General features: G+C 40.2%; 1 protein-coding gene across 13 annotated transcripts in view; it reads left to right on the forward strand.

The window, feature by feature from the left end:
* kcnq1.2 (potassium voltage-gated channel, KQT-like subfamily, member 1.2) overlaps positions 1-15,208 on the forward strand; it is a 171,653-nt gene that overhangs the window by 4,595 nt on the left and 151,850 nt on the right. For all 13 annotated transcript variants that reach the window (XR_005076581.1, XR_005076582.1, XR_005076580.1 and 10 more), the window contains exon 3: positions 10,089-10,179. Coding sequence is in view for 10 of the 13 variants with exons in the window: in XM_037107771.1 (XP_036963666.1) it covers positions 10,089-10,179 (91 nt within the window). In the remaining 3 variants the exon portion in view is untranslated. The remainder of the gene's footprint in view (positions 1-10,088; positions 10,180-15,208) is intronic.

Below are 15,208 nucleotides of genomic sequence, written 5' to 3' on the forward strand. Positions count from 1 at the left end.
ATATGTGACCTTTTGCAGCGTGCTTTTTATGAACCATGGATATGTTAAACCTTTTCATTTCTATGCTGTGCTTATAGTCTGGTTAGATTCAGGCACACATCAATGTTTAAATGCAAAGTTCCCTTATCCAAAATACCTAATTGTTACACACTTGCAAATGTTTGAATGCGGTCTCGAACTGTGGTCACTGGCTTGGTAGCGTTCTCGCCTGTAACTCTACCACCGTCCCCTCCACCCCACCTGCCCCCATGAGGTAATAAACCTGTAATGTGAATGTGACTTGACGTGTGTTGTGGACAAATTGGACTGTAACGTCCCGTAGATACAAAGTGGAGCAACACATCCACTGCTGTCGTCTGTGAACCATTGCTTAGATAAACAGTAATGATGAGTGGGCGAGTTTTGAGTTACTGTCATCTGTTTTTCTGCTCACATGTTCACAGTTTAAAACGCAGTTTCTCACTTTTTGTGGACGTGACTCAGCAGCTCGGCAGCTGTGGCCAGGAATAACCAGGAGTGTTCGGCCTGCTATGCAACTTCTGGCAACAGATTCAAAGACTTGAGAGCGGCCCCGTTCCTTCCAAATCATCCATTATCCAAACACATCCATCCCCCTCTACATTTCTTTAGCTCAGTTGCCTTCAAAATTACCTGATCATTTAAACAGAGTCTCAGCCTAATGTCTGGTCGTTGAAAACGGCACGTATGCCGACCACTTTTCGCCTCTGTTTGTGTGAAATCGCGCTCGAAGTGGAGTACAATTAGTCTTTCTCATTAAGACGTGACCTTTGTTGGCCGAAGGTGAGTGGAAACTGCAGAGATTCTCTGTATGTGTGTGTTTTGTGGGCCCTGTATTTCGGATAATCCGTCCCAGCAGTAATTGAGGCTCTGATGTTCAAAGAGGAGAGCGAACCCGAGCCTGTCCTTCATTTAATATTAAACCCTTCTGACTGATCCCCGGTGACACTCCTTTAAGTAACTCTTACTTGTCGATGGCTATCGCTGGTGGCCATCTATTCTCCCGACCTCTTTAGAGATTGGCAGGGGAGAGGGGTGACATAAAGGGCCGTATGCAGCACTCATGACAGTCCTAATTGGTCTCCTCTAATAGGCCTGCTCTACATTAGGGCGACACACGCTGACAAACAACAAACACGCACACACGCACAGGTGGCTGCTCAATTCATCACTGCCTTTGTCATGCTGAAGCCAGGATCGGCAGCATTTACACAACTGCCAGTACTCCGGCACGCAATCCAGGCGTGCATCCACCAAACATACACTCACACACAGATGTGCAAATGTGGGTGGATTACAAAGAAATAAATGAATGAAGGGAAATACACAAACATTGGCTAACACGGGCTCATATGTCAGAAAATGCACTTGTCATCACTCCATCTGGCTGTTTTAGAACATCTGTCTAATCAACAGGTTGGTGGGATAACACACATTGAATGTGTGTGTTTTGGCATGCATAGATTCATTAAGTAGGCCTTTTTCTTTTCTTTTTTTTTTACAGTCTATTTTATTGAAAGCTGGTGCCGATTCAAATGATTTTCGATGAAAGTTGGTAACAGCTGAAATCTTGTACTGATCACAAGAATTAGTGTGTGATTCACTGTGGTTTTATTTCTGTTGTGCAAACAGATAAAATGATTTCATGCAGTGCCGTTAAAACTCCAATTGTCTGGCAGAGGGCAAATATTTTGCTTTTTAGTAATATATATTTCTTTTTTTTTAATGACTTTGTAAACTTAGTTTTTAGATAAGTGCTCCACAAAAATCATAATTATTTAATGAAGAATTTCTCATATAAAACTGATTAAAGAATAAATAATTTAATGAAAGCTAAGTAGTTTCCGTTACAGACTTTGTCGTCAGGGAGCTTTCTCTCTCCTCTTGATATTGGAAAACAATGAATTGTTAATATAAAGACATTTACACTCACTGAATGCAATATGCCAACCCCAGGCTGAAACACAAACAGACACGCTCACACGCGGCACACTAATGACGACAGAGCTCGTCGGGGTGGGTAGAAATCCCTTGGACTCGGGACAGACTACGAAAAGAGTGTTTGGAAAAGAGTCTTACGCAATGGCCGGCAGACTCACACAGACAACCTGAGGCAATGATCCCCTTCACGTTTGGGCCACTCCCTCTGAGTCTTTTACATAACCCAAGGGAACGAACATGTATGTCCTCCACGATGTCCAAATGCCCTTCTCATACTGCAAGCAGATTACAACCATACCCCTTATCCACCAAATCTAACAGCTCAGTTTCTTACAGCGTGTCCCGATGCAGACTTAGTCGTACAAGAAGTACAGAATCATCAGAGACAATAAAGCTGGAGGTAAAACTGCAGAAACAACAGTGACCAGCTTGCTAACTGTTAAAAACGAGCCTTATTTTTTATTTTTTTTTAACACTTACTGTATTTATGATCAAAATGTCAAGTTAATTTTTATTTTTAACATCATTATGCCGCAACCAGTTTGCAGTGGAAGAAGCGCTGCACCTGTTTATCCTCGTGAAAATGGAGCGAGCCAGATGTTGTCTGGAATCCTTGATTCTGTCGTGTGTTTTTATATCTGGACAGATTATTGAAATAACTATAGTGAATCCTCTCCATCTATGTGGAACGGGCAGAAAGGAAACCTACTGATGGATATCTGCTTACCAGAGATTACCGACTGAGTGAAGTGTGCTGTATAGCTCACTTCCATTTCTCAGTAGCTGGGAAATGTTTTGTTGTGCCGTGTTCTCTTGAAGTTTGTTCAGCGGTTGACAAAGTGGCACTTAGTGTAATGTGAGATAAAATGATGATACTTCTTAAAGGCTACTTAGCAACTGAGAGGATGACATTTTTTTTTATTTCACCTTTAATGTGCATGAACATTAAAGGTGAGAAGAAGAACAAATTTATTTGCCACAGGTGTCACCTTTTGTTGTACTTCAACAGGAGAGCAGCCCACATAGCAATCTGATGCTTCTAAATGCAAAGACTATTTTGAACATACTGAATTATTAAGTTTAGAGGTGGACTGATTAATCTGTTTGTCTGATTAATTTGCGGCAATAATACATTTCACAGATTAGTGGTATTAATTGACCTGGGTTCCAAAAGTTGAGGTTTGTTCATTTTCGTTTTACGCGGCAAAGGGATTGTGGTTGATAAATCGACTATCTGCACTTTGACCTAATTTTTAAAATTTTGTTCAGTTTTTAGTACTGCATCAAAATGTTGTGGGGGCAAAAAATGTTGTGGGGACAAAATACAGTAAAACTTCTGCTTATGAAACCAAATGCATTCTATTCGTGAATCTGGGAATTTTCTTCAGACTATAGTTGTACCATCAGAATCTATTACTGTTGCATCAATGACCTCTAATTGATTTTCATTATTTTATTGACCAGATCCATTTATTTTATAATGTACAATTCTACTCAAGTCAAAGAGCATGCACAATGTAACTTTCAAACCTGGAGTTGTCCAAATGTCCAAATATGTACTTCAGTTAGTTATCACCTGGCCAAAAAAAAGTTTTATTCTTTTCTACACAACAAAAAATATTTAAATGATGCATTTGCATGCCCATTTTAGACCTCTGCCTACCCAATTTAGTTAAACATTTAAATATACTTATGGTTTTAATTATGTGTGAACATTGTATACCCGCTAATGTAGGACCTTACCAATAACTAACCAGTGTGCCATTTTTACAATCAAGCCAGTGCATTCTCCAAACTGGTTCTGCTGTTGATATTGAAACTTTTTGCAGTGTTTGGTCTGTATGTGTGGATACACACCTAAATTTAACTGAGAAGCTGAAGGTGTCAGGCTTTGGCTTTGTGTGTGGCTAATGCTGAATACGACACCCCTTCTAACTATTTGTCTGTTCATTCATCTTGCCCCCCAACCTGTAAGAAGATTTATATCTATTTTCCAAGTATTTGGTGGACAAGATGATGGCTAAGCCAGGATGGAATATCCATGTTTGTGGCTGGTGGCTGATGTGGTGTAATCCACCCTAAGCTCTTCCATGGACGGGATGGGGAGGTGGAGGGTCAGTAAAGAGGGTTGTGGAGGGCAGCTCTGTCTCTGACCGCATTTGCTAGTGTTGTTGGCCAGGTGTTTTTCTGTTTAGTCACAAGGTCATTTTTTTGTTTGCATATTTATGAGAATATAGAGGTCTTCAGGCTAAAAGTAATCTCAGTGTTTTACAAATGCCACAAACATTATGGGAGTTAAGTCAGTCTAGTCAAGGATGCAAACTTTAAAGTGAGGTACAGGTGGAGGCTGGGCTAGAGGTTGGGCTAAAATGTGTAATGTTTTGCCCGGCGCTAACATTTACCTTTTGAATAGATTACTTGTGTCACCTGTAGACCGACACCAGCATTAATTTTCTTTAGACTCTGTCTTGAAATTAAAAGGTGTCAGACTCTGTTATGGCTATAGCGACTGTGTTTATGGAACTCCAATATGTATATTTAATGATCCTCACTGATGAACAGGCCATCCGGGTAATGTTGGAAAACCTAGTTGAATTTTTCACATTGAAAGCTTTTAAGATTTTAGTCAATAGGGTGCGTGTTTTGTTCGAGAATGAGTTTGCATGTGTGGAAATTACGGTGTATTGCGTGGGCAAACAAATTGTGTGTTTGCATGCTCGTTCTTAATTTATTTACTTATTTTTTTAAGGTGCATGAACTAATCTTTGAGAGTAAACATTCTTGCCACCCAGACTTTTAGATGACACAGTCCCTGCTATCTGTATTTAGTTGATGTGTCCTAAGCTTATATTGCCTCAGTTTCGCAGTTGATTGAGGTTTGCTTTGGCTCGACGCTGTACTTATTTAGGGGAGCTGGACAGATCCGCAGTCAATAATACTCTACGCTAAAGCCCCAGCTGTTTTGTTTTAATCAGATCCCAGGGGTTTTGGCCTGGCTAAATAAGGTTGGCTAATGGTTGTGAGTGACCCAGTCCTGTCTGCAGAAAACACCTCCCAGTGGTGTCAGTGTGGAAAGCTTCAGGATATAACATTAGGAGAATGCTAAATCACTCCTGACTAGTTACTCTCTGTACACACCCTGACTGAATGCCCAGCCTTAAAGCATTTGGGTCATGTGTTTTGATTTGGATTTTCCAGACGGGCGGTGTGTTTTGTATTGTTTTGTTTATTATGAGAACCTGTCATGTGTAAACTAGAGAAATTGGTGGCAGACTTTGAGTCAATAAAATGTCTAAAAGTGACGAGAACTTGTTAAGTTGTGTACTTACAATGTTCAAACAGAGAGAAATCTGTCATTTTTTGCTAATCATTTTATTAGCTGCTTGTCTATAACTTCCAGGGAGACTGAATAAAACTTGCATCAAATTTACATCACCTCGTCTGTGAATGCTTCTGCCAGGTCGATTTTCATCAGCAGTGTTGGTTGTTTGATAGTGAAGACATCATCTCCTGTGATCCCACACTTCTTTAATACCTCATCAAACTGCTGTGACCTCCTTTATTACAGCAGTGCAGAATGTTGCAGCTTCCTACTCACTGTTCCTGAAAATGATCATCTCCTGTTGACATCAGTGGAAGGCCTTGTGTTTTGTATAATAATCATGAAGAAATGGATATAAGGCCCATTTCCAATCCACCTTTTGCCCTTACCACTATGACCTACCTGTTTTTTTGTTGGGATACAGCGATAGGGCAGATGCTATGGGCTACAGTGCTCTTCAACCAAGTTTGTTTTTCAGAGGCAGACTTGAGGTTTACGAGAACTCTCTGTCAATCAAATATTTGATGGGCCTTTGCTTTTAAAACCAAGACAGAACAGTTGATTCTTGCATTTCCTGGTGTCTTTTGGTAGCCAATAAGCAAACTAGCTATGGCACCTATGTAATGTTACATTGTTATTGCTGATTTGTGCAGGACATTTCCACGTTCAGACACATGTGTTGCAATCACCCCTTTGATGGCATTAGATGCCCAATATATAAAACAAAGTCCAGCGGTGTAGTTGCTGCACTTGATGCCACTCCTCTAATACCAGTGCAGACAAGCAAGGTAGAAGCATGCTTTGCTAATTTTAGGCCATAAAACAACGCCATATAATGAAACATGTTCTTTTTCTTATTGCTGACTTGTTTGATAGTGTGAAGATGTGAAATTGCTGCTGAAATTGAACCAAAGCTGCCCTGTTTTGAAGCTCAGCTCTCGTTGCTCTCTGGCACTCAGTGGACATCCTTAACTCACTCACAACGCAGTGTTTAGCGTTCCAGAGCTATACAAAGTACAATGAGAACCTGACATTTTGACAGAGATTTACCCAGAAAACAATAAATAAGTGGAAACAGGAGTTAATGTTTGTTTGATATGATAAATATGTATATATTTTATATTTAATATTTATATTTATTCAGCCTTATCCTGATAAATATATAAACATGACTAAATACATTTTATATTTTGTAGACTACATACTTTTTTTCTACCTGCAGTTCCATATACTAATTGAGCTTGCTTGGAAAAAAATGGGAATAAAACCTTGAATTGGCTGTAGCCTTGTGCCACATAGCTTGTAAATCCTGCTGCCGGTGCAGTATGTGGAGTCTCCTGGACTCCACATACTGCACAAAATGTATCCCATAGCCTCATGTGCTGAAGAAAAACACGCGGATTACATGACCTTCAGTGGCCTACATGACTGTGACATCATATTGATGCTTATCCTTATATGATGATCTTCTTTAAACAAACCGGAAATGGGATTTGAGTTGACTTGACCTGCCCTCCTCTCAACCTGCTCTGTCTGTTTTGTCTCTTCCTTCCCGAAAAGGCTGGTGATGCCACTGTGCCTGGGAGCCTGGCAACAAAGTATTAAAGAGATTGTTATTCCCACCGGCCAATCGCTGCACAAGCCAGATCACAAGCAGAGAGTGGTAAAGGTTTTTAATTGAGAATCCCCCTGTGAATCTTGACCTGTACGTGTGCTCTGTGCTCTTATCTGCAAAAAGTATCTAATTTTTTTGTTTCATGGGGTATTATGTTTTCATGCCTTATATATTCATATATATATGTTGTTTTTTTTTTAGAAGGCCTTGTGTTTAAGACTGCTTTGATACAACTGAATCATTCTTCATTTGTGCAACCTGATCCTATTTGTAACTGTCTTCCTTAAGTCCGAAGACACTACAGCATCCTTCCACAAACTGTCACCTGAGCATTTCAAGTTGTGACTTGTCGATTTAGTTGGAGGCTGGACGGTCATGCAAACAAACACAGGACATCTTGTCCAGTATTGTGAAGCAAAGAGAAGATCAAAATAGCATCATCGTGCCACGCTAAATTGAGTCTCTTTGCCGCACATTTGTCACATTTGTCTTTTGTCACCTGGCAGTAAATCAGAGGGGATGATATCACCTCAGCTCACCCTCCCTGTTCGTGACTGGCTTCCTTATGGGTCCAGTCAGACACTCAGAACAGTATGTTCTCATGCTCCAGTGCTTTTGCGTGTCGCTCGTGTCTCTGTTTTAAGCAGAATCCAACAGAGGGAGGAAGAGACTGTGTACAAGAGTGTGTGTATGTGTGTGTGTGTGTGTGTCTATATGTGTGTGTTTTAGTGTGGTGTTTAGCAGTAATCCTGAGTAAAATCACTGTCCCATCTGGCCAATGTGTCACAGTCTTTGTGTAAGGGGGGGATCCTTCTTTAGGAGTCTTACCCTCCATCACCCAACTTTGTCGCTCATTCTACCACCTGAGAGGACAGAGATGAGACTAATCTCTGCCACAACGCACACCTTCTCCCTCTTTTCTTTAAATGAATGGAGTGATATGGGTGGTCAATGTATAGCTGTGGCTCACATGTCTGATCTAGTGATATGCTTCTGGGAATACTCGAAGAATTAAGAAAGAAATATCATGGCCTCAGGGAATTCAGCTTTTTTTATGTGGGTGTATATACATTTGTGCATCGTTTTGTACAGGATGTTACATGAATAATGATAAACAACAGATACTTACATAACCCCTCCAGCATATGGCATGTAATCCTGCTTGTAGTTCACAGCATCTATCATAATGCACCCTTTTCTGTGTGTTTCTGAATGCGCGCTTGGCCATTATGGTGCATGTAAACACTCTTACTGTGTCATGTAAAAGCACTTAAAAGATGTGTTCCAAGGATTATTTCTGACAGGGTGAAAATGCACACGACTGAGTCTGATTTATAATCCTGCGGGGTCAGGGAAGACCAAGCAAAGCCCCTCGTGTGCCTTATTGGAAATTTTGAAAGTCTGAGGATAGCACAGTTGTGTACACAAATGCAGTTTACAGACAGAGAACCTCTCAAAAGAAATGTATAGTTACCCAATAAAACACTCAGTACCAAAGTATTAAAAGTGTGAGTAAATATGAGTGATGATTGTTTTTAAAAGAAAAATGTAGCACTAAGATTAAGAGTCAACCAAGGAAATGAAATGCAAAAAAATATATTTTGAGTTGGCATCAAATAATCCCAGATTTTCTAATGCTCATAAACTGATTTAGGTTCATTGTTGTTGTGATTGTATGTTTCTAAATCCAAATCTGTACTCCACTGACAGCTGTCAGGCAGCAAGATATTTTCACCTCCTCCTCCAACCGCTTCTCCTCTGCTGTTTTCTTGATTTTTCCTCCACAGCTGAAACAGTGGGTTGATTAATTAAGCAGACGAGTTGTAGGTTTTTAATCTGCATCTAACCGGTATATCTCCAATGAGGGGATTTGCCTGTTTTCTGTCTCATCTCTGGTAGTAAACTGATTATCCCTGAAATGTAATGTGTCACCTCGGGCTCCGAGAAATATTAGGGATATTTTCACTTATTCTGACGAGATACAGTAAATCAATTGACGACTGATGATGATACTGAAAGTACTTGCAGCCCTGCTTTGCTCTCTGCCATTACGCTCACTTTTATCCCATCTTCCCCTCTGTCCACCTCTCTCTCCTTCCTCTGCACCCCCCCCCCTTTACCTTCATCTAGGTGTTGCTTGTAGTGGATGTTCAACCCGCAAGGCTATATTTGTAGACTATGTATGTACACTGACAGATGGACCCACTCGTCGGAATGTTTCACTGTTGCTAAGAGACGTGGAAACATTCTGTCAGCTGTTAATACAAGCAGATTGATGACAAAGAGGAAACGGAGAGAAAAGGCACCTTGCAGTCTTTGTGGGGCAAATCATCAGCGTGTTTCTTTTATCATGTAGCACAACTGATAAATCTATGTTGGTGTGCATCTTTATAAAACTAAATGTAATGTACTCAGAAGGGGGGTTCTCGTCTGCAGAAGGTCATTTAAGCTTGCATATCTATCCATGATCTAAATCTTAATATTTTGTTTATGTTTGTATTCATAAATTAAGTTAATGTGATTTTAATTTGTGTTTGCTTCTGTTTCATTATTTTACTGTGCAACCAATTTCCTTCTGAGGAAACATAAGGTGTTTGACTGATCCTGAGGTTTTGTCTGATATTAGATATTATCAAATATTACTTTATTTGCAGTCATATGCCAGATTTTTTACAATATTGAGAATCGAACAGTTGTTATGGCATCTTGGGGCTTTTATTTAAAAGAAAAAAAAGAAAAGAAAATGTAAACTGAGCTTTTGCGGCAGCATGCATCAGTGGGAATGAGACCGGGCTTGGTGCTGGTTGGTTGCAGACAGTTGGCCTTGCACATGGTGCTGTAACATACAGACATTCTAAGAAGAATGCCAGCTCACCAGTTTGGTAATATTTCGGGTTTAAAGTGGGAGAAAATGGCAAGCCAAGGGACCTGAATGAGAGTACATGTCGTCTTTGCCTTACTTAGTATATATATATATTTGGGCGGGGTAATATTTGGATATTGCTCTAGCCTACTGATCCTTTTTTTTTTTTTTTTTTAATGAATAGGGTGTAAATAAGAAGGACAGACGGTTAAGTGAAGGTCAGATTCTTAAGACAATCATTATATACATAAATATGTTTTTAAATGTATTGTGTTATTACTGGGACAGTGTGATGATGTGGTGATGAATGTGTTTTTCACTCCCTACAGCTTCCTTATGGTCCTGGTGTGTCTTATCTTCAGTGTCCTGTCCACTATAGAGCAATATGCAGAGTTTGCTACAGGAACCCTCTTCTGGATGGTGAGTACTTTCTATGTACTAACAGAACTTGATAGACTGAATAGATCATATACACATTTAAATAGTATCAGCCCACATGCTGGCACACAAATCTGTTGATGAGGGGGTTATATATTGAGAAAATTAATTCAGTGATGCATTCTTGAAATTAAGTCTTTAGTTTTTGTGTAACAATACCTTCTCTATATTGCCACATTTATCATATATTTCATTAGAGAGACTGAATGAAAGGGCTGACAGATGGCTCATCCAAAGCTCTTATTGCTGCACTGCAGTACTCATCTATGTCCACATGATGGAGACAGAAGATCTTGGGTGAGAGGGGTTTCTACCCGCCATCTTACACCTCATCACAAAGATGTTACACAACTCAAGAAGACTAATCACTTTCTCTTATTGCAGATACGGTTGCACAACACCTGCCAGCTTGTATTGCTTTCATCCAAAGCCCTTTTAAATTGTGTACATAATGCAGGTTTTATACTATGTGACTGCTGTTTTTTTTATTTTTATTTTTTTAAAATCTACTGGGGTGACTCTAGTTATGCAGAATCATTTGGCTCCACACAGACTGCACTTGCTGCTACTTGCTGTTAGATTGGCTTTTTTTTGTGGCTTATTAGGCTGTTAAGGCTGCTAAATGATGCAATAAATCCAGGGCTTGCAACAGGTAGAGAAAATTATGGCTGCTGTTTGGAAACTCCACAAAGAGCTTGCATCATCTGTCTCTCGCTGGCACACTGTGAATATATATACACACGTAGCTACTGCGCACCCGCGCACAGTTTACACAGACATTTACACAAAGGCTGCATGTACATAGACAGGCACAGACACACACACACACACAGACACACACACACACACAATCACAAAATACACACATGTACCACCTCCTGAGTCCCGGGGGCAAACAGAGGACAGAGTGGACACTGTGTTCTGTAAACTTTTGGCCAGTGTCCTTTGAAGACCTACTGTCACAGTTATTCATTTATTTTTACCCAGGAAGAGCCAAATAGTCTCTATCGTTATCCACAGCCCTCTTTCTCTCGCTCTGTCTCGCCTCCATCCACCTTTTTTTGTGTAGCTTACATTACTCAAGAGGCCAGTAGTAGTAATCATTTTAAGACATATAGAGAAATAAGAATTTTCTACACACAAACTATGGTTAGTTTTAGTCTGTAATTGTCAGCCTCTGCTTATTTGCACACCTGGCTGTGTGCTTGTGTATTTGTAATGCGTGGTTTTAGTTCAACATTAATTGTGAGATAAGATAATACCTTATCTTGTGTGCCAGCATACGTGTGTGAGTGTTTGAGGGGCTGGAGCTCCGCTAGTGGTGTCATGGTGGCATATAGTGGCGGTAGTAGCTATACTTAGAAAGTTCAGGGTTAGCTGACATGCGTGAATCACAGGCTGCTTGTTTTGGAAGGCTGAGGGGACATTAGTCCTTGAGGATATTTGGCCTTCAGGGCAGCTGCCAAAGTAAAGCTAGCCAGGCTGGGCAGGAGGCACAGAAGCATGCACACACACAGTCACACACACATGCACACATGTGTCGCATGGATCTCTTCATCCTCTCTTTTACCCAGGGCTCATTCAGTGCACGTTTAAAGGTTATAACACATTTTACTCAACTATTCTTCTACCCTCAATACGTGTAAGCAGACTAAACATGCTGACAATGTGTGCAAGCAAATGTGAAAGTATGAATTCAATATTGGTGAAAAAGATCCTGTAGACCAATTTTAGACCAAATTTATTTTTGAAACTGGAAACTGGATTAAAAAAAGTATACACTAGCTGTCAAATAAGTTTCGCTGTGCTTCAGGTCAGGAAGGGCAGAAAGAGTAAACTGCACAACAGTTATCCCGGCTGTAATCCAACAGTTAATTTGCTCCAGACATCTGATCGTAGAAAGACTAAGTTCAACTAAATTACAAATCAATAATCACAACACAGCCATAACACATAGGGCAAGTGCAGAGAATGCCCCCATTAATCTATATATCTACTATAACGCAATACGGCCACAAGGCCAAAACGTTGGGACACTGTTTAAAACTTGAATATAAACATAATGCAATCATCTGCAAACATGCCGTGTTTACCGACAACGATTTTAGTTCCCGAGGTCATGTAGTAATGTCGGTTATGCAATTATGTGTTTAACAAAGTGCTGATCCTCGTCCCATCCCATCTTGTGAATGACTGAGCCTGTTAAGGATGCCTCTTTCATAGCAATCACGACACTGTCAACTGATAGTAATCACTGTCACCGATCTGTTTACCTGTGGAATGTTCCAGATAGGTGTTGTTGAAGCATTCCACATCTTTCCCAGTCTGTTGTTGCCCCATTTCCCAAGTTGTTCAGGACATGTTGAATCATGTTTTATCAAAAATCAATGAGATAAGGAAGGTGAAAACATTGAATATACATGTATTGTCTTTTTTGCTGTTTTCAATTCAGCATCATGAGAACATTTGCAAATAGTCACATTCTGTTTGATGTTTTACACAACATCTTAACTCCTTTGGAATCAGGGTTGTATTATGCTCTACATTTACTGTCCAACATTAAGCGTCCAGATTCTGGGTGAGGAAATGTATCCAAAGTTCCACAATGGAACGAAAATAGTTGTGTCCATGGCATGTACATTCTTTTCTTTTAACAACCCCACAATGCAATGTGCCGAATATTATAGATGACCTTTTGTTGATTGGCACCATTAGGCTACAACTAATATCATGAATATTGAAATCTAATTGTAAGGAACCGGTCATTGCTCCCACAAGTGATTCATTTGTTACCAAATGTGATATAAAAATTATATGAATGTCATATGATTATCAGTCACATCTTAAATATCTGAGTAAAAATGTTTATCTGTATGTCTGTAAATGTGATTTATTAACCACGACACCTCTGACAGCACATGCAAATCAAGTGTGACTGACACTATCATCTGAAAGCCAATGTCAATAACTTGTTAGTAACTTTGGGATTGTGTGCCATCCATGAGTTTCAAAAGATTTGTAAAGCTTCCGTGTGACTTTGTGTGTGTGTGTGTGTGTGTGTGTGTGTGTGTGTGCGTATGCGTGCACCTTTTTCTTATAGTGGCACACACGGATGAAGCAATCTAATCACATTTTCGTCTGACACCGTAATTCCCAAGCAGCTCTTTCAGTGAGCTTCATCCTTGTCTGGCGTGACGAGATTATGGCTGTGCCAACAGGCGGCTGTTTTCAGTAAACATGTAGCTGCCAGTTTCTGATGCACACACAAAAACACCCAACATCTGGATGACCCATTTTATGGAATTATTACGACTAATCCCTTCAAATTCCCCAAATTCATGTGTGCCTTTGACGTTCAAATGTTACCCAGATGTCATAATTACTAAACTTGATGAATTGATGTTGGGCGTTTGGTGTTTTTTGTGCTGATGTTTTGTTCTGACTGTGTGAAAATTTTAATGAACGCTAATAACGTCATTAACCCAGTTATAAAATATAAAACACCAGAGGTTTTGTATATATGTTGCAATGTTTGTCGGTGTAGTTTACAGCTTTATTTTAGTCCAAAATATAAAGAACATGAAACATTTGTGCAGATAGAACCTCATCCGCTGGCACAATTAACACCCTTCACAAAGAATTATACAGTGTTATACAGACCCAGCAAGAGGGACTTGAAACATAGTCTGTCACTTTCCTACACAAACAATAAGGCTATGGCTGGCTGGTCAAGTTCAACTGGAATGGATGTTATAGATAACTTGGTTCCAGGCTTCTGAATGCCTGCCCAGATCTTCGATTTGTTCAGCGATTCAGATCTGAATGAATGTAGTGAAACCAAATGGTAATTCAGTCTGATTATCAGGCTATGTTATAGAGATTTACTGAACCATTTCTGCCTGTCTCTGTCTCCTGTTAGGCCTCTTTATCTTCCTCTCTCTTTGTCTTTAACTCAGTGACAGAAAATGAGCAATTCATGGAGATGAATAAAGCGTATAGGGATCCCAGGCCAGACAACTCAAGCGCAAAATCTAAAGCTGTAAACAAGGTTAATTAATGAAAGTGGGCAAACTGATTGTTTTGAAAGCAGCAAAAAACGGTCTGTCTGCACCATCAATATGATGACCCTGATCGAGGCCTTGGTATTATAAAAAGGTTGTTTTGCATTGTATTGTTGCGGAAGTATCGCTAAATGTACACATCAGTGAGTTTTCTCTATGTTCTCATCCGAGAGCGACGCTTTTGCCAGCCAGAACAGTGTCTGCTTTGACTGACAGGTCATTGTTTTGGGGCTCTGTGGTGCTGTGTTATTGCAGCACAGGGCTCATGGTATTAAGTTTCATACAAGGGGTGGTCAGGGAGCAGCCAGTTCAAGCAATCAGCGAGGTGGCCACCCACATGGCCTTACGGTTTTAACAGACAGTATGGTGGCTAAATATTATGCATACACGGTGGCCAGGAACACGATCCCCATCAGACGGGGGTTAATGAATTCACAGAGGTGCACGTGTATGCACATAATAGAGAAACAAATGCACAAAGGCAATATATTGGAACACGATTTTGAAAACAGCAACCTTAAGAGATATGCCGTTACACATAAGTCATCTTCTAGTGCTGCAGAAAGGTTTGTAAATGTAAACACTTCTCAACACCCAGGTTTATTATTTAGCTTTTTTATCTGTCAGGCGGCAGTGTGATGGCATCTCCCCCCCCCGTGGCTTCAATCACTTAGCCATTGACCCTGTCTCAATGTGAGCTGTCATCAGCCATGTTATCAGCCTCCATCTTTCCACCTGGTTGGTTGGGTGATCTCGGTACTAGACCACCTCAGCGTCTTTCTTTCTCTGTCTCACACACCTGTCATTACCCACTCATATTATATCGTAAAATCTCGGTGATTGATTATAATGGCCTTAATGCTTTTAGATTAGCCTTAATGCATGGCCTAGTGTTATCAATGTGTTTAAAAATGATAGCTTATCTACTTCCACATCCCCTCATATGTGTT

The sequence above is a fragment of the Acanthopagrus latus genome, chromosome 8, assembly GCF_904848185.1.
Source record: "Acanthopagrus latus isolate v.2019 chromosome 8, fAcaLat1.1, whole genome shotgun sequence".
Classification (NCBI taxonomy): Eukaryota; Metazoa; Chordata; class Actinopteri; order Spariformes; family Sparidae; genus Acanthopagrus; species Acanthopagrus latus.